We start from the raw sequence: 18639 nt of genomic DNA on the forward strand, positions 1-18639 counted from the left end.
GCATAATTTAAAATCAAGCAGTAAGCAACATCTTTTTTGTATATATATTTGACTAACAACAAAGCATAACAGCATTTTATTTTTCCAATTCTTATTTAAAAGGTAGAAATATGTGAAAATCATGCAGTTGGAATGCTGTGTATAGTCTAGATGAAAGATTCTATGTAGTGTATGAAGCTTCTCCATTTTTAAGTACTTTGTATTGGAAAATGAATCTGAAATTAATTGGAAAATTGTTCTGAGAAAAAAGAGAACAGAATGTTAGCTACATTAATACTGAAGGAGTTAATCACTACTTCTGAAGACACATCACTAATGACTCTGCTGAACAAGAGAAATATACTTAAAATTCTACAAGTAAGCATTTGAAATGAACTGGAAGAGCTTTACTAGAAATTAAATAGTGCTATAGGCTCTTAAACCTTCTCAGTAGCAGTGTCAGTAGGAGGGGATTCAGTCAACGTGCAGTAACAGTGAATGTCAGGTCCGCAGAGTTTAAGTACTAGAGACACTCAAATTTTCTCAGAGATCAAAATATTGCTTTCATTTGGAAAAGCCCCTTTAAACAACAACAAAAAAAAATAAGACTCCGTAGCTTAATTTCCATAGACACCCATGAAACACATTGTGTTCTCAGCAACCATTAAAAGTGTTAATAAAGCTGTTATGTGGTCTTATAAGCTTAAAGCAAATACATAGCTGTATATCAGCATTCTTTCTTCAAGAGTTTTATTTCAAAATATTATTATGAAAAAATACATTCATATTAGTTACAAACTGTGGCTGAGATGCATTTTATATTATTTTAAAAATGGTATTTAAACAAATAATAATATATTGTCTTTAAGCCATAATTCTATTGGTCATTTGATGGATTAGTCAAATCAGTAAAGTACATGAAAAGGATTTTATTTCCTGTTGCTCACTGAGGCACCAATAACAGTAAGGATACCTGCCAGTCTTGAAACACAACATTTATTTGAATAGCTTTCTTACCTGGACAAGGAACAGTGCAGGTTTCCTCAAGCACCATCTTCTTATTACCATCTATAATAGGCTCTATTTCTCCACAGAATTCCTCATCTACTACTTTGCCCACATCTTCAGTGGATCCGTCAAAAACCACGCAGGAAATGTTCCTCATTCGTGTCCCCTCTCCACACTGAGCATCCTGTGGAAGGAAATACATGGATGCTGGACAGAGACAGTACCAAAAGACTAAAACTGGTCTGTGTGTCATTATCTCCTATTATTTTTTTGCCTAACTATACTACTCAGACATTCATTTGAGTAGGAAAAAGGCATTGTTCTTTACTTTTGAAACTAAAAAAATATTCTGCTGCTACCACTGTTATTTAAAGTACTCAGCTAGCTTATGATTTTAAATTGAAACCACAATAGTATCTCAAGTGGAGATTTCTTCTAGTATGAGGCTTTTTCACTAAGGATGCTTATCTATTTCCACAGATATACTTTTACACTATAAGGATTTTGATTACTAGTAAAAATGCTGTGCAGCTACCAAAGTTTACCTTCATACTTTGAATATCTGTAGGGCATTGTTATATCTGTTGACAAATATGAACTCTAAGAATAAACCTTCACCTTTTGTATAAGAGATATGGAAGCAAATTGGTTACACTGCTTTGAAGCAGATATCCAAGCTTGTCACAAATGAGCCTAGTTATACAAGCTCCGTAACTTCAAAGTCCCCTATGGCTTTTACCTCTACTTTGCATGCAGACCATTGACCATATTGCCATCGATAACAAGGTTTTACTAGACAAGGTTTGAATTGCTCCATCTGAGAAGGACAAGGCCTCCCATCACCCTGAAATGGTTGATTTATGGTCCTTCTTCTGATCATTTTTCCTGTAAATGAGAAACAATAATATAAATAACAACAAAGTGATTAGATTGATTTGTTCTTCAAGATGGTTCTGTGTTGGTGAAAAGCATTGTGTTTGAATAATGTATTTTTTTTTTTTTTTCATATTTGAAAAATCAGACTGTAAAGCAAATGTGCTGGCTCTTGCTTGTTACATGGATTTATATTTTCTGAGACAGACACCTTTTATTCAGTACTGCATGAAGAAGAATGTCTGATCAGGATTTCAGATTGCTCCTGTAACAGCAAACAAAAGTAGGAATTTCCTAATTCAGAAGCCTTGGGAAAAATACTTCTGAAGGTAAAGGTTTGTGGCTCTTCTGTGGATATTCTTACTGTTTATCTGGAATTTGCTCCTGTTTTTCCCTGAGTTAATACATATTGTGTTAAAACACAATACTAATTGTATGTTTTTTAACTGTGGGATCCCAGCACCAAGGAGCAGTTTGCAACTTTCCCTGTCCATCCATGAAGATTTTGCAGCGGTTAGAGGACTCTTCACTCAACCCCAAAGAAAAAAACATAATAGGCTACATCAGCAGGACTAAGTAAACTTTGTCCCCTGCTGCTGCAAAGAAGCATTCCCTCATGCCTGCCTGTCTCTGTAAGCACTTTCTCCTCTCCACTGCTGGTGCTTTCCTTGCCAGAGTTTCTGTTTCCTTTCCTGCCTTTCTTAGCTCTTCCTGCAGTCTGGATGTCTTTCTCCCTGGGGATGCTCAGTTGCTCCCCAGAAAAATAATTGCTATGACAGTCCCACTCAGTAACATCACTTCCTTTTCTAAGGAATATAGCATAGATAAGAGAACAAAATATAACAGCTACTGCCATTTTCTTATCTATATTTATACTTCAGGCTCTTCCATGAAGATCGATTTACTCTGAGCCTAGTAGCTGAAATGGCATTCCATACACTGCTAACCGTCCAATAAGGACAGTGACATATTCCAGATAGGTTGTGGAATAAAGAGGTTTCATAGCAGAGCTTCCTCCTCCCTATTTCAGCAGTATGTATATCTTAGTTGCCTAGTACAACAGTACTTCTAAGTCTTCTGATACATATAAGTACAAATAAATAACAAGACTCCTCCATAACTAGAATTGCATACATACTGAAAAACTTGCATATTAATCAGCAACATTTGGGAAAAATCAAATTAATGTGATCACTGTGAAAGCAACTCTCTCCCCTGCTTCTTGTTTTGTGTTTAAAAATATGATATTTTTTGTGGTTCTTGAAGTTATCGTTTCTAATCACTATGTACTTCTACATGTTTTGTTGTTCTAAAATCACCACTGGTTAAAGTCAAGAGGAAATCATACACCCAGTCCTCCCACTCCCTGAGAAATAAAAATATTTACCTCAATGTTTCTTTTGGTCTCAATATATCATTCACCATATCTCACTTTGTTCCTGGAGTCAGAAACTACTTTAGGCCAAATTCTCATTCTCCTGAGTATGATCTCATCAAAACAATATTTCCATGAATAAAGTTGATTTAGATCCCCGTCATTCACCCTAACTACCTACATTTTCTAGTTCTGCATAAAGAGATATTACTTCTTTTACTTAAAACAAATAAAATAAAAGAAAATGAAAAAAAAAAAAAAGCTGTTTTTAAAATATTCTGTAAATACATACAGACCTGTAAGGCCACATGTCTGAGAGCACTCAGACCAAGATGACCAGTCAGAGAGCTGGCAGTTTACAGGACATTCCACCACACAAGATGTATTCATTTGCCATGTCTTCTCCAAACCAAGCTAAAAGAAAACATTCAATGGTCAGCATGTAACATCCAGTATGTGTCAACAGTGCAGTGTATGCACTGGACAGGGTGAATCTGAAACAAATAAGCTTTAAGGAAACATGAAGTCATTACTAAATAAAAAGTAAAGCAATTAGGACATTTAGAATCTAACTTCATAGAATCATAAAATCATCTAGGTGGGAAAAGATCTTTAAGATCATTAAGTCCAGCCACCAACCTGACTGAACGAGTCCCATCATTAACTCATGTCCCTTAGTGCCATGTCCACACATCTCTTTAATACCTCCAGGGATGGGGACTCCACCACTTCCCTGGGCAGCCTATTTCAAAGCTTGATCACCTCTCCAGGAAGAAGTTCTTCCCAATATCCATTCTAAACTTCCTCTGGTGCACCTTACACCATTTCCTCGTGTCCTATCACTTGTTACCTGAGAAAAGAGACTGACACTCTCCTCACTGCAACCTCCTTTCAGATCATTGCAAAGAGTGTTGAGATCTCCCCTCAGCCTCCTCTTCTCCAGACAGAACAACCTTAATTTCCTTAGTTGCTCTTTATAAGCCTTGTTTTCTGGTCCCTTCAACAGCTTCATTGTTCTTCTCTGCACATGCTCAAGCAAGTCAATGTCTTTCATGTAGCAAGGGGCCCAAAACTGAACACAATATTTGAGATGTGGTCTAACCAGTGTCATGTATGAAGGGACAAACACTTCCCTAGTCACGCTGACCACGCTACTTCTGATGCAGGGCGGTAGAGAGTGTGATGATGTCTGAATGTCAATGATCACAGTTAATAAGCTTTTCTCTGACCTGTCTTAAATTGCATTTGCAATGTTGGAGTCCCCACATTCTCTGACAATACAATAGATAGACGACAAAGCAATTTGTGAAGTATCATTGAAGTATTTTGAATTAGGAATATAAAAATACTGAAGTATAAGCTATTAACAGCTGAATTTAGTTCAAGGCTGCCCCTAGTGCTAGAGAATGCTATTCTGAAATTAGCGTTATTTAGCAAGTGATGACAGAAGCCAGGTTCAAAACTAACAAAAGGAGGAGGTTGAGCATACATTTGATAGTCTGTTTGTCAAAGATGTTGCATATGTAACAAGTTTCTAAGAGCTCGAGAAAGACTGAAAAAGTTAATGGTAGAGCAATCTGAAGGTTTAAACAAAAAGAAAACACATTTGGTGAGGACAGTCCAATAGCTGAAAACAGGTGCTCGAGCAAACATAATCTTGTTTATAAAATAATGCAGTCCCCACAGGAAAGATATAGTTCTATGTGTGTGCTTAGATACAGCACAGTGGGCTACATGGGCCTTTGATCTGACCTTGTAAAGCCACTTATAAACTCCTGTGCTGCAGATTTTCTCCATCCAAGGCGGAAGAGAGATTCCAGCTAACACACATGAGAATATATAATGCAAAATGGAATAGAACTGATGGCATAAATATTAGCATGACAATAACAATCTCTGCAGCCTGCACAGCTTCAGAATGAGTTAAAAGAATATGTTGATTATTAGGTGTATGATATAAAATGTGAAAAAAAAAATCAGTTCTGCCAATATGAAGAGATATGCAGCTTCCCAGCATAAAAGACTGTCCTCTTCACTGGCTCTCACCAGTGAACCTTGATCACCATTGAGGCCTTTCATAATCCCAGATAGCCGTGGATATCTCCAAGGAGGTGACTTTAAAGAAGAGGAAAAAAAAAAAAAAAAGGCAAACTAGACTCTTCACAACTTATTAATTTTAATGACTGCAAAGGTTAATGGCATAAAACCAGCAGTTAAGACTTTAAAAAGGAAGTAAAACCAGAATTTCCTACTACATGCAAGCACAGAGCAATAATTAGGCACAACATTAACATATTCTCCACAAATAAACTACCACAAGTACTGCAAATGCCTCACCATGATAGACTCACCAAGTCTTAAATTTGCATTTGTAGTACGTTATATTGAGACAAATTAGATTTTAGACTTCTGTTCTGTTTTATACATCAAAGAACACGTTCTTGGCTTTTCTCTGTAGCACAGTATAACCTTGATTATCTAGCTGTCGCATAAAGTCAATACCTTAAACCTTTGGATAATCTGTAATTTGGATAATTAGGAAACCAGAGAATAGTCTTTGAAGTTGTCTTGGCATTTGGGTCATCTTCTGATGCAAAGGCTCAAAGCCTGCTGAATTCATTCCTGGCAATTAGAGAAACATGACTTCTCTCTTTTAGGACTGGCCTTCTCAGCTGGACTTTAGCAACTACAGAAGGAAAAGCCCAACAGAGGTGAAGAGGAGAAAGTCAAAGGCCAGATTACCCCTAGGGATCTGCCATTTGCACATCTTAGACGTTGATGTGCTGCTGAAGTGGATGTGGGGAACAATTTGCAGGCTCTAATTTGATATTAATCACATATTCTTTTCTCATCCCTCTCCATCCTTCATTTTGTTATATATGTTCATCTGATTCGTGTCAGTATGGAACAGTGTTAGGGCTGCATGGTATAACATTTATAACAATTTGAAGGATCAGAGTTCATCTTGCAGACCTTACAAAATCCATCTGAGAAAACATTTGGAAAATTGTTCAGTAGTTCCCTTATCTGAAAGGGCTGCTGGATGAGTTCTGTATGAGTTGTGGTTTCTGATTAGAGAATGCCAAACACTGGAGTTACACTGAAATGCTAGTGCTGAGCATTCTGTACTCATGGTTATACACGCCAGGGGCAGCCAGCTGCCAGACCAGCATGTTCCATAAACCCTGTGATCCACAGAAAGCATCTATATTTGTTTCTAGGACTGTTTGGCACTGCAGATTAGCCTCTGATGGAGGTTAATCATGTAATCTGACAGGCAGACTATATGTCAATAAAACAAAGTTTTTCATTTGCTTACTAATACAAATAAAACTGCTGCTTTTCAGGCTTTTGTGATCTTTAATTTCAGGTAAATGAACAAAAATAAGCCTATAAACATGACCAGGGCCAGCTTGCTTTAGGTGATTTTATTTTCAAGTATTCAAGGTAAAATGAGTTCTTGTCATGTGCTAATTTTGTGGAGCTAGAGATCAAGTAATGCAATATCACTCTGTCTTGAGAGTTTGAAGAGAAGTATGTTAACATAACTAGGACTTGGAAATAAGCTCTAGAAATTGATTTATCCTGGCACTAATCAGGATGACTGGCTAGATTCTTAGCTGATTGACTGAAACAAACATGAGATCACATGAAATGTATTAGGAAAGCAATAACCACAACTCAGGAGTTTAGAAGAAATTTTAGACGTGGAGATGGTCGTACTTGAAGAGGGTGATAGTCAAAAGACAGTGTGAAGGGTGTTTTTTAATATATGGCTTTTATTAGTTTCTTGAACCATAAATTATAAAGCAAGTCAGACATTGCAGTCAGGGACCTTCATTTTTAAAGGGATCAGAATAGGTTTAGCTACTGTGATCTCCCTTCCTTGCATATATTGACAAGAACCTTAATTCTATAAATGTATCTACACATAAATTTAACAAAATATCTGCTTTATTCAGACAGCTAATATAAAGTTCTATGATAGCCCAGGGAAATTTCATGAGTTAAATCATTACAATATTATCTCACCTTTCTCTTATCATAAGTCTCTTTAACCACACATACCTTACTTTGAGCTTAGTATTTCTGTACTACCCTTATAATGCAAAAAAAAAAACCAAAAAAACAACAAACAAACAAAACAACAACAACAACAACAAAAAACACACCTGAAGGACCGCCTGTGATTAGATTACTGAGAAGTGCACGGTGTATGTACACGCATTTTGATTTCTTCAGCACTCTCCTCTCATGGCCTGGAAGGTCACACAGTTCACTTTCACATCTTTAGAATGAAGGGGCTGGTAAGATCTGAACAGCTTGGCTTTCTTGTTAATCAGGTTAACAGGTTTTACTCCTCACAGTTATTGGTTCAGCCTTTGACCTTGCTGTACTACTGCTTACAAATCCATTATTCAATAAATAGCTTTAACAGTCTGACTTGGGTGTGGATAAGAGCTTTCTGCAGGAAGATGTATCTCTATATGGTCTAGCAAATCAACAGGGCAAATAAAATTGTATCACAGTGATGTCTGTTTGCCAGTCATTTACGGCAAGTTGTTTTTGAGATCCCTGTTATCTCTGTTGCCCTAATTAGTTCTCTGGGAATTAACTTTCATTTCTTCTGGAGCTGGAAAGCTCCAGAGGTTTTCTGCAATGAGAATTCAATGTATAAAAAAAACATTTGTTCTAAATGTTGCTTAAATTAATTTTTTGGTTAACAATAGGAATAATTTAATGTCTTTATGGAATAAGAAATATATTTCCCCTAAATATCTAATAAAGGTCATTTTTTTTTCTGCTGAAATATTAATGTAGATGGATATTTTATATTATGTTTTCGTATGAAATAATCAATATTGCTGTCTCCTACAAATAAACCAAGAGCCAAAATTTTTATTTTAATGTATTAAAACATTAAAATAATGCATTAATGCATTCTGCTATTAACTTCAGAGAAACTTGCTGGCAGGTGGGCAGATCCTGATTTTTTTCCTGAGACATAAATTATCAAATTACTAGATTTGATTTTAATCCCAAGATGTAAGGAGAAACTTGGCACAAAAGCTGGGTGCCAAGCCTCAGCTGAAAACTTCTGCCTTTTCTAAGAACCTATGAATTTAAGAATCCAGGATTAAGGAGGGAGTTAGAGAGGCCTAAATAGATCTAATACATTGCTGTAAAACCATAGTTCAAGGCACATGACTCCCTCTGCTTCTGACAAGACTCCTTTCTCTACAGGCACGTCCTGAAGAGCAGCTACTAGCCAGGAAGGTCCAACAGAAGAGGTGTCTGCACCAAAGCTGCTGTGGAGGGCACTCCACCTTAGTCCCCCATTGCAAGTGATTTTGTTTCTGATGTGGTGGGGGAATGGTTGCCAACGCGAGTTCAGTTAATTTTTACACAGATAAGACTTGTGTTGTTTTCCCCCTTTTCTTCATATTACTATCTCCATGTGACTAAAAACATTAGGATCGATGCACAAAATACCATAAAAACAGTCTTGTAAAATATGAAGATAATTTGAACATTTGCAAAATCAGTCTTTCAAAATGTAAGGGTTCCTATCTGCTGATTACCTCTCCTTTTTTTTCTTCCATTTCATTAATATTTCATTCATGCTACACATTTTTTCACACTAGCTTGGGTACCTTTTGCACTGCACAGCTGGATACGAGAAGTTAACATTCAACCCAGCTGCCGAGTGGCATGTGAGAAATATTTTCCAACACATTGAGTAAATGATTGATACTGGCACCTGTCCAAAGCTCCATGCAGAAATTGTATCAAATTAGAATGATGATTAGTGTTCTGATTAAGATTTATTACCTTTATTCTACTTTATTAATTATTGTTTCTAAGTCATTTCCTTCAGGACATAATAATTAGCATACCTTCATGGAGGCACTTAAAAGGAAATTGTATAAAAATCACTGTTGATGGCACTGTTCATTTCAGAGGTACTTAACAATCCATGAATAGCTTTGTGAAACATCTGGCGATGATGGGTTACATGCTGTATAGCTTAGATGGCTCAGCATTAATTAGTACCACTAGAAAGGAGCTTACTCACAGGTACCCACTCACCTCTTCACAGTACTTCAGGTCAACTGATTTGCCATCACTGCGAACGCAGTCGAGCATTCGTGTCTTGATACCATTACCACAGACAGCCTTCTCACTGAGCTGACATGTGCTCCAGTCTGCAAATGATGAATTCATTAGGGCAGTAGAAACTTTAGATAAGACTCATAATGATCCACTTTCCCATTTAATTCTAATTCTGATGTCCTAAAACAGTCCTCATGGGAACTTTTACACATGTAAATGCTCACGGAAGCCAGCTGCTACACATTTTTGGAAGTAGCCACTGTTACTACAAATGGAATGCACAATGATGTCATCCTGAAAAGTTCATATTTGGTTTGATCTGCATGGATTTTGCGAAAATCACAAAACAATAATAGAAATTAATTTCCTGCAGTTACAGCATGGACACTATACAAAGTTGAAAAGTCTCCAGTAATATTTTGTCTAAATCAAATAAAGTGTATCAGTTCTTAGCACAAGCCCCATGGCTCGCTCTGGATAAGACTGGAAAGCTGAAAAATACATCCTATAAGGTGAATGGAATTCAGTCATAGTCCTAAACTGTCACTACATATGAGACCCAAATACCTGTCACATTGTAGTCATAGTGGTAGCAGTTTTTGTTCAAAGTGCAGACTTCTGTCTCAGTGGCAGGAGGGCAAGACTTTCCTTCATCTGGTTGTCTCAGCAATTCAGCTGACCTTTCACGAACATTGCTTCCATTGCATGGCTTGAAAGAGAAATTGGAAAGAGCGTTGATATTTCAGAACCCTGATGCCTTTTCAGGGTTCAGAAGCAATACTGTAACAACCTTTCAAGTATCTTCACAAAATGAAAATGTAAAATAATGGGATCATGTTGTTGCCTATAAGAAAGTATTTCCTTGTTATTTCAGAGGGAATTTAGTCTGCTGTTTCACCTTAGTACCACCCAAGGTGAAATATACTCTAACTGGATAACACCTTGGTATTTTCCTAACTAGTTCATATTTCACTAACAATGCTTTGACATTATCTCATTCATAAATTCCAGATGCTCACTTTCACTACAGTGCACCAGAGTCTGAATACTCAGAGGTCCTGAAACCTTATTTTTTTTTTTTTTTTTTTTTTTACTTGGAGATTCCTCACAGAAAGGGAAGGGGAGACCCAGGATTATTTTTTTTGTGGTCAGTGTTAATCTACAGACTTTGCTCTTTACGGGATAGTGACGTTTTTAGTACATTGACTATACTCTCCTGCTACGGAGGGGATCACAGCTAGACACAAGCTATAGTTGAAGCTATTCCACCACACAGAACCTACCCTACACTGAAGAATGCCCATTTGTGACATTTTTATTTAGTAAGAGGTACTTTTTGGGAATAGCTTCACTGAATGAAAGATACTGGCACAGTTCATTTGCAACCAAGTATCAGTGATCCCAAAGATGACAGTAAATATAAATATTTACACATGTACTCACTGCTCAATTCAGCATCTTTGCACAGTAATTCATATATTTTTAAAGCATCCTTCTAAAACCATAAATGTTACACAGAATGGTACACTTACCAAAAAACATCGAGACCATGATCCCCATTCAGACATGACACAATCTTCAGGACAAGGTAAGATACATTTTCTAGCACCAAGTGGCATCTCTTCAGGATCACACAGATAGTCCTCCACAGTGTCAGAAGGACCATCCACAGTGTTTAGCATGCACCTGGAAAAAAGAACTGCACATAAACTGCATTTGCCATGGATTTTGTACAATTACTATAAACCGCAGGATTCTGAAGCTTTTTAACAGTTTGTCAGCACATAATAATCAAGTAATTGAAGTAACAGAATTAGGTATTAATCTATGAATATTCAAGCAAAGCTGAAGAGACAAAAATAATCCTTGTTTTTACAGATGACTGCCATATGACAAAATGCACAGAATTTACACATTTCTTGTCAATTATTTTCTGAGAGTTTCTGGGTAAGTGATTTACTTGATGTTAACCTACTTCCTAAGTCAGAATAATGTGAATCATGGATAGTTTAAAAATATTTTGAGAATGCTTCAATGAATAATTTCATATCTAAAAATATTAAAAATTTTGTTGTATATTCTTAGTGTTAATCACTAATTTACAGCATGAGCATATATTTCCTTCATATGGCTGATAAATGAAAATTTAGAGGTTTTTAGTCCCAGAGGGATGAAATCTTTATATTTCTTCATTTTTGATGATAGTTTTGAAGTCTATTTTTCAGCAGAAATACTGATTAATTCTGATTTTTCATACTGGAGTATTTTGAATATGGGAATCTATTTAGATGCTATTGCGTGAGAAGAGTTGTGCAGTCTAATGTTGGTCAAGCAAATATTAAGACTAGGACCCTCTGGAAGTTAATCTTTAAACTGAAGAAATGGTGTTATCTTGAACAAAATCTAGTGAATGTGCCAGTTCCTAAGTACTTGTGGGAGGAAAACAGAGAACTTTTAGCAGTTCACTACATATAGTTTAAATTTGGGACCTTCAACATGGAATTCATCTTATGCTTTATTATTCAAATATATAACCTCAAGTTGTGTGCCGTGTTGCAGTTAGCTATAAAACAAAACAAACAAAACAATAACAAAACAAAACAAACAACAACAACAACAAAAAAAAAAAAAAAAAAAAAAAAACAAACCACAAAATCTACTGCTTTACCTGCTGTGTACCATACCATGTGAGACTAATTTTAATTAGACTTTGATTAGAGGTCTAGGATGATGAGCAAGCATACAAGATGCTTAGATCAGCTTCAACAGATCACTAAACAATGGAAAATTTATGGACTCTTATTTTATTCTATTCACTTTTGCCACTCCTTCCTGTAATAAGCACAATTATTATTCCTGAATGTATATGTACTTAGAAAGTGGTGGTTTTTTTTTCCCCCTAAATCATGGTTTCATATAGAAAGAGGGCCATTCTGAATTTAGAAAAGCACTAAAATTGTACATTTTATCATATAGATCATAGAAGTATCATATACTTTAGTTTATAAACTAGAAATTAAAGTCTGTATTCAAAATCAGTAGACCAAGTTCTACTGCACCCACTGAAGGTTGCTGATTTATATGAGCCAAATGGACAAACTTAATGCTATAATCACAATTACATCAAATTAAATACAGCCATGACTGAAAGTGAAGGTTCTTGAAATTGAAGGAGGAATGATATTGTTTTACCTGACTTTCCTTGTTTGAACACCTTCTCCACAGTTCTCTTTCAAGTCCACATTGGTCACCTTGCAGACACTCCAGGGCTCAGTAACCCATATGTACTGGCTGCAATCACTGTGGCATGGCACTACCTCATATACCTGGAATATACACTGAGTGTCAGTTTTGTTGCATGCAAGCAATGTTGCATGCAATAGTGATCATGCTGACATAGAAGAAGAAAAAAATTAATGTTCTTTTTTAATAAGAATAACAAATGTAATTTGGCATCTACAAAAGTTGCTAATATGGGGGCTGTAATAATAATACAGATAAAGTATTCAATACAAAGCCACAGGAACAAAAAAAAAAAAGTCAAAAGTTAAAAAATCATCCAATGACAGATTCCCTGATTTCCCTGATTTTCTCTAAACTCATGCTGTATCATTTCTACCAGAAACATCAATATGATTTACATATAAACTCTTATTTATTTATTTATTTATGGTAAACTTTCTCTCCCTTTTTTTTTTTTTTTTTTTTTTAAGGAGAGGTGAGCTTAAGGTAAATGATATCAATATATATCAGCTCATTTCTACTCACCTCAAGTCATTCTAATATATTTTGTGTTCTAGCATTAGCATTATGCATATATTTGAATACAGACTTGAAATAGTATCTTGTTAATTTATATATGTTTTTCATACATTTTCTTAATAATACATTACAAAAAAAAAAAAAAAAGCAGATAATGTAAACAGTGGAGCACAATCAGGAAGCACATGTTAAGATTCTGTCTATTTTAGAATCTCTTACCTGAGCCTGAAGAAAGTATCATCATGAACCCAAAAGAAAAATGAAAGATAAAAAAGAAAGAATGATTAGAGTGAAACATAGGTATTTAGATAGTTTTTAGTCATTTAGTTTTTGTTACAGACAATATTCTATGACTTCAACTAAGACATTTTCTTGAATAAGTCTTTTATTTCTTTCCAGGACATTGTTTTGATGGAAAAAGGGCACTGATGGTTTGATAGTTTTTCAGTAAACCTGAAGTCACAAAAAAAAAATCCCTGGAACAATAAATGTGCAGAAAATCTGATATATCACTACGTCTATGCCCAACAAAACCAGAATAGTCAGAACATTTGGGCTGTCTATGTAGCCATTAACTCAGATGTGAAGATCAGTGGTGTAAATGCATATTAAGCAAACTACCAGACTCAGTGCACAACTTGTAGTACCATGAGAAGTAGCACTGTATTTATTCTTTTAAAGAATTTCCAAAATGAAAATAGGGAAGCCTTAGTTTAGGGAAATGTCTGGTCTGTATACATCTCATATTGATAAGTGAAATATGTAAGAAATGAGAATTCTTCTTATAAGAATAAGAAGAAATACTTAAAACCTGCATACTCATCAGCTCTCCCAGTAACATAAACATTGGATTTCTTGCCAGAAAGCCAAAGCAGAACTGTATATTGCATTACATATATTTAGTGATGTTACTTGGACCCTACCTGCATTCTGTAACTATGACTGCAGGCCATGACAGTTGGTTAGCACAAGGATTGCATCTGCTGGATAATGGAGCAAATAATGCCTGAAGCCAGGGATTCACTTATCCTTGTTATTTCCTCTAACAACCTCAGATTAGCCTCTTCAATTGCAATCCTATGAAAGTCATCAATAGAATCCTATAAGAATCCTGACTATAGTATTATTGTAATTATGATGACTTTTAGCCTAGTGAAGCAGGTAGAGAGCAAGCTGCATTCAGCTGGAGAGTGGTTTGGGAGCCACCCTAGCATGTGTGGCCCAGGAGTGGACAGGAGAACACAGGCTACATGAGATATCTAGCATTCACTGTGTTCAGCCCCCGACAAAATACAGATGTCAGCCCTGACAGATGTTGAGTAACCTGCTCGTAAAATTTGACAGACATCTTAAGCACTTTATTCCCGTGTTCCACTAGCCTTACCTTTAAAAACTTTTCCCAAGGCTTAACCCAAATCTGTTTGCAGCAGTCAAAGCCTACTGCTTTTTATCCTATCCACGATGGCCATGGAAAATGGATTATTTCCTCCTCCTTTGCAACAGCCTTTTATGTACATGCTTGCAGACTGCCTGCATGTTCTCTCCCATCTTCTCTTCTGTGGGCCAGACTACATGTTGCAGTCTTTCCTCAGAGGCTGAATTCTTAGATCTTTGCCTACAAGTGTAGCCCCTCTGTACATCATCTCCCAGGTTTTTGAGCCAGCAAAGACCTAGTCTAACCATTATGTTTTGTATGTGTGCAAGTAAACATGTTATATATATATACACATATATAAAACTATATTATATTTAATAATTGAAATAAATATTCTGTAGTGTCACTAATTTTCCAAATGAATGGATAGTGGATCAGATTTGGATTAATTAATTAACTGACAGTTCCCTGGTCATTAGGATGCAGGCATATTCTCCTCCACACATTTCTGAGATGTCCCGACTTAATAATTGATGGTGAATGTATTTAAAATTGAAAGATATAGCCTCTAAACTTTTTGACATTACTACATTATCTGCAGGACTCCCTTCTCATGAAGTACAGTATTTCAATTTCATTTTACAGTAATTACATTTTGAATCATCTGTTATTGTTTGTTAAGCACCAAGTAACATTGCAACAACAGATTCGAGTTAAAGTACCAGTAGAGGGCAATGGTGTTGCATATGAGAGGCAAAATCACCTTCGATGCAAAAAAGATACTAGGCTATTATGTACTATACGAATATTAAAGGGAAAAGACTATTGCATAGACAATGATTTGTTCCTATTGAAATACATTCCTCCTATTTAAAAACATTTTTACACGCTAACCAAAATCCAGCAACCTTCCTCCTAGTTTCTTTTCTGTTAAAGTAGATCACAAACTTAGTTTATCAGTTGCAGTTTAACACTTATTATTTTCTAAATTAGAAATAATTACATTCCCTAAAGTAAAAAATTAGATCAACGAGCCATTTCAGTCTATGCCAGCAAAATGTCAATAGGATAATATTAAGTACATGCATTTTATTCAAATGTCAATTGACAGCACACTTTTTTCCAATCTTTGAATATTTACAAAGAAGATCATGTGGTTGTTCAATATGTCTTGGTAAAGTGAATTAAATTCAATGGTAATATGAATATAAATCAACTTTGAAAAGTGTAAGTTAATTGAAAAGGTAGTGTTTTTCTTTCTAAAGCTCTTCAAGCAAACAGGAGCAGAAACAAGCTTCAGAGGTTTAACTTGGATTAGTGTTAACTTGGTCCCATGGACTAAATGTTCATTACTGCTCAAAGCACTCCTGGTGTGCTCTGGGATCACGTCTCCTGGCTTAGTTTCATTTGAAGAGTTTTGCGCAGCCTGACTGTGCTGTACTGGAAAATCAAGAGTGGTTAGTGGGACAACTGGGATATTGAGTGCAGAAGCACATTCCTCACTGGAACTGCAAGTACGAGTGCTAGAGTAGCTGGAAGGTCAAGCTCCAGCTTGATTAAAACACCTTAAACAATACTGAGACAACACTCAGAGTGTTTGAGAAGTTTTTATTATTTTTCTGATCTAAGATGGTTGAAGAACATCACTAAGAATCTTAGCAGTTTTTGCATCTGTAATCAGACATTCTGTAACCATTGTAAGAGAATATCTCCAGAAACTTGGTTGCCACAATCTGCATTTAAGATTGTTTTACTGTCTCCAGTCTACACTTCAGATAATGTGCTAAACTCTTGCAGAGGATTAAACAGTGAAAGCAGATCCTACATATACACTGACTGAGGAAATTTAAGCCATCTCCTTCTGTCTGCATCTGCATCATGCTGTGTAGTTTTTCTGCATCAATACCTGATACAGTTGAAAGGGTTACCTGCGGTATGGAAAAAGCTATATCAATAATGTTAATATGAATAACATTACCTGATTGACGTGATCTAACTTGGGACAGGGTCTTCCACCATTGTAGGGTTTTTCACGGAGCCATTTAGACCGAACCTTTACCCCACTCCCACATGATTTACTACAGCGAGACCAATTGGACCATTCGCTGAGCTTGCAGTCTGAGGGACATGGAATAATACAGGCTTCCTCAATATAACCTGCATGAATGGAAAAGAAAGTAAAATCTCCTCAGTATGTCACTCTGCCACTTCTCCCTGAAGCCCTCGTCTAGTTCATTTAGATTGTCCGAAGTTTGACTTGACAGGACTGTGCAAATAGAGAGATTTCTTCATCATTAGGGCTAAATTAAATTCTGCAGAAAATTGACACATATAGGTGGAGACTGTGATAGAATAACAGCTGAGCATCCTCATTCTTATCTGATTATGATTCACATTCACCAGATTTCAGCACTCAAACTTTCTGACAGCCACAGTGTAATTGACACTAAACCATCTCATTTTATCATTCTTATACCACAAAAACAATACTCTTTTGAATTAAAAATATTTAATTAAAAGATCCTTCCATCACTGAATACAGTAAGTCAATTGTAGTTATACATAAAAAATCCAACTGAATCAAAAGATATGCATCTTATCAGCCTGGAGTGAGGGAACTTAACACCTTGTGACCTTTCTAAGGCTAGAAAAAGAGAGTGGCCTGCCACGTTAATGATCTGCCGATTAACAACCATCTGCCCCCAGTAGCACACTGAATAATAGCCCTGAACAGAAATGCAGCTGTTTGGTTTGGATAAGTCATCAGTCCTGAGAGGTTGGAAAGGGGTAGGACATGGTCTGCAGGGAGTAACATGAAGCCTCAATTCACTGAGCAAGTGAAAATGTCTTTCTTTCAAAGCAACATATGCCATAGCTCTACGATGTGTGCCATTTATGCCAATATTTATGGCAGAAGCTGTAAGACCTCAAAGAATAAGCTGGCCTTCACTGCATTTTTACTACAACTATATCCTAAACCTGTGTATGAACTCTCCCCTCCCCTTTCCTGTATCAGTTCTTGAACATATTTACTGTTGACAAATGATAACTTTAAAGATTAAAAAGATCAGTGCATACAGAAATGAATTAAAATCTTTGATGAATACAGTTGCAAAATTAATACACACATGGGTAAGATCACTTTCAAATGATTGGCATAGTTTCAAATGTTTCTCACATATCCTGATTTTTTATTTATTTTTTTTTTATCTTGAAAGCAAGCACTGTCATTTTCATCACAGCTGGTGTTAGTATCTTTATGTTCTTAACCTGTACTTCTCTGTAAATTTATTCTGTCTCTTCTGAAAGCAGCCAATATCAACAATCGCATGTAATGTAAAAAATCAAAACACTTAAAAGATTTCTTTTCTGAATACCTATTTCTAACTGCTTCCATCAATTTGTGTTAAACACAAAAACATAAGAGTTATTTTTGTTAAACATACAGTAATATTTGGAATATTTTATAGTCAAATTCAGATAATGGTTTTATTCCAGATAGCTCTCCTCTGTTTGGAAATTTTACATAGTTAAATAAATATACAGATCACATCTTGAATTTGAGTACCACAGAACTACTGTTCATTAAATGTATCTTCCTTAATATGGCTAGAATGCTATTAGCTGGAATTACAAGCATGTTCATTAAATATTCCTCATAACCTCATAATTTGATGGACCAGCTCAGTGATATTGTATGAAAGGTACACTGTGTCAGACAAAATATATTTTTGAAGATCGTATCCTTGTGTACCAGAGGAGGTCACATAGACTGCCCTGCAGTAGTAGATGTAAAATTGATTACATTTCATCTTACCCAACATCTCTGAGTTAGTCAGAAATCAGATGTACCTGATCTCAAAGCACTTTTCTACACTGAACTTTGACTTCATAAATATCAAACTTTATCCTCACCAAAAATGAGCATTCAACAAGTCTTCTTAGATGCTATACAAAATCATCTGTACATACCATTAACAAAATACTGAATGAAAATGTACAATAACAGCAAAGTTAAAAGAAAAAACTAAAAGAAAAAAGAAGTGTTATTTACTGTCTCATGGAACTCTCAGAAGAGTTTACTGTTTATAAGTTTGCTTGAGATTCTGATAGGCCACAGTTTCTTTCAACATAACTTCTCAGTTTTTTTTTT

At 35.8% G+C, this 18639-nt stretch overlaps 1 protein-coding gene across 1 annotated transcript in view; it reads right to left on the reverse strand.

Moving 5' to 3' along the window:
- Nucleotides 1-18639, reverse strand: part of THSD7A (thrombospondin type 1 domain containing 7A) — a 287238-nt gene that overhangs the window by 15231 nt on the left and 253368 nt on the right. Inside the window, exons 16-23 of the mRNA XM_082755177.1 lie at nucleotides 16465-16643; nucleotides 12542-12687; nucleotides 10882-11035; nucleotides 9917-10058; nucleotides 9326-9441; nucleotides 3532-3649; nucleotides 1727-1872; nucleotides 997-1171 (exon numbers count right to left, since the gene is read on the reverse strand). Of these exons, the coding sequence (XP_082611303.1) occupies nucleotides 997-1171; nucleotides 1727-1872; nucleotides 3532-3649; nucleotides 9326-9441; nucleotides 9917-10058; nucleotides 10882-11035; nucleotides 12542-12687; nucleotides 16465-16643 (1176 nt within the window). The remainder of the gene's footprint in view (nucleotides 1-996; nucleotides 1172-1726; nucleotides 1873-3531; nucleotides 3650-9325; nucleotides 9442-9916; nucleotides 10059-10881; nucleotides 11036-12541; nucleotides 12688-16464; nucleotides 16644-18639) is intronic.

This window comes from Aythya marila, assembly GCF_965140915.1.
Source record: "Aythya marila genome assembly, chromosome: 2".
In the NCBI taxonomy this organism is placed as follows: Eukaryota; Metazoa; Chordata; class Aves; order Anseriformes; family Anatidae; genus Aythya; species Aythya marila.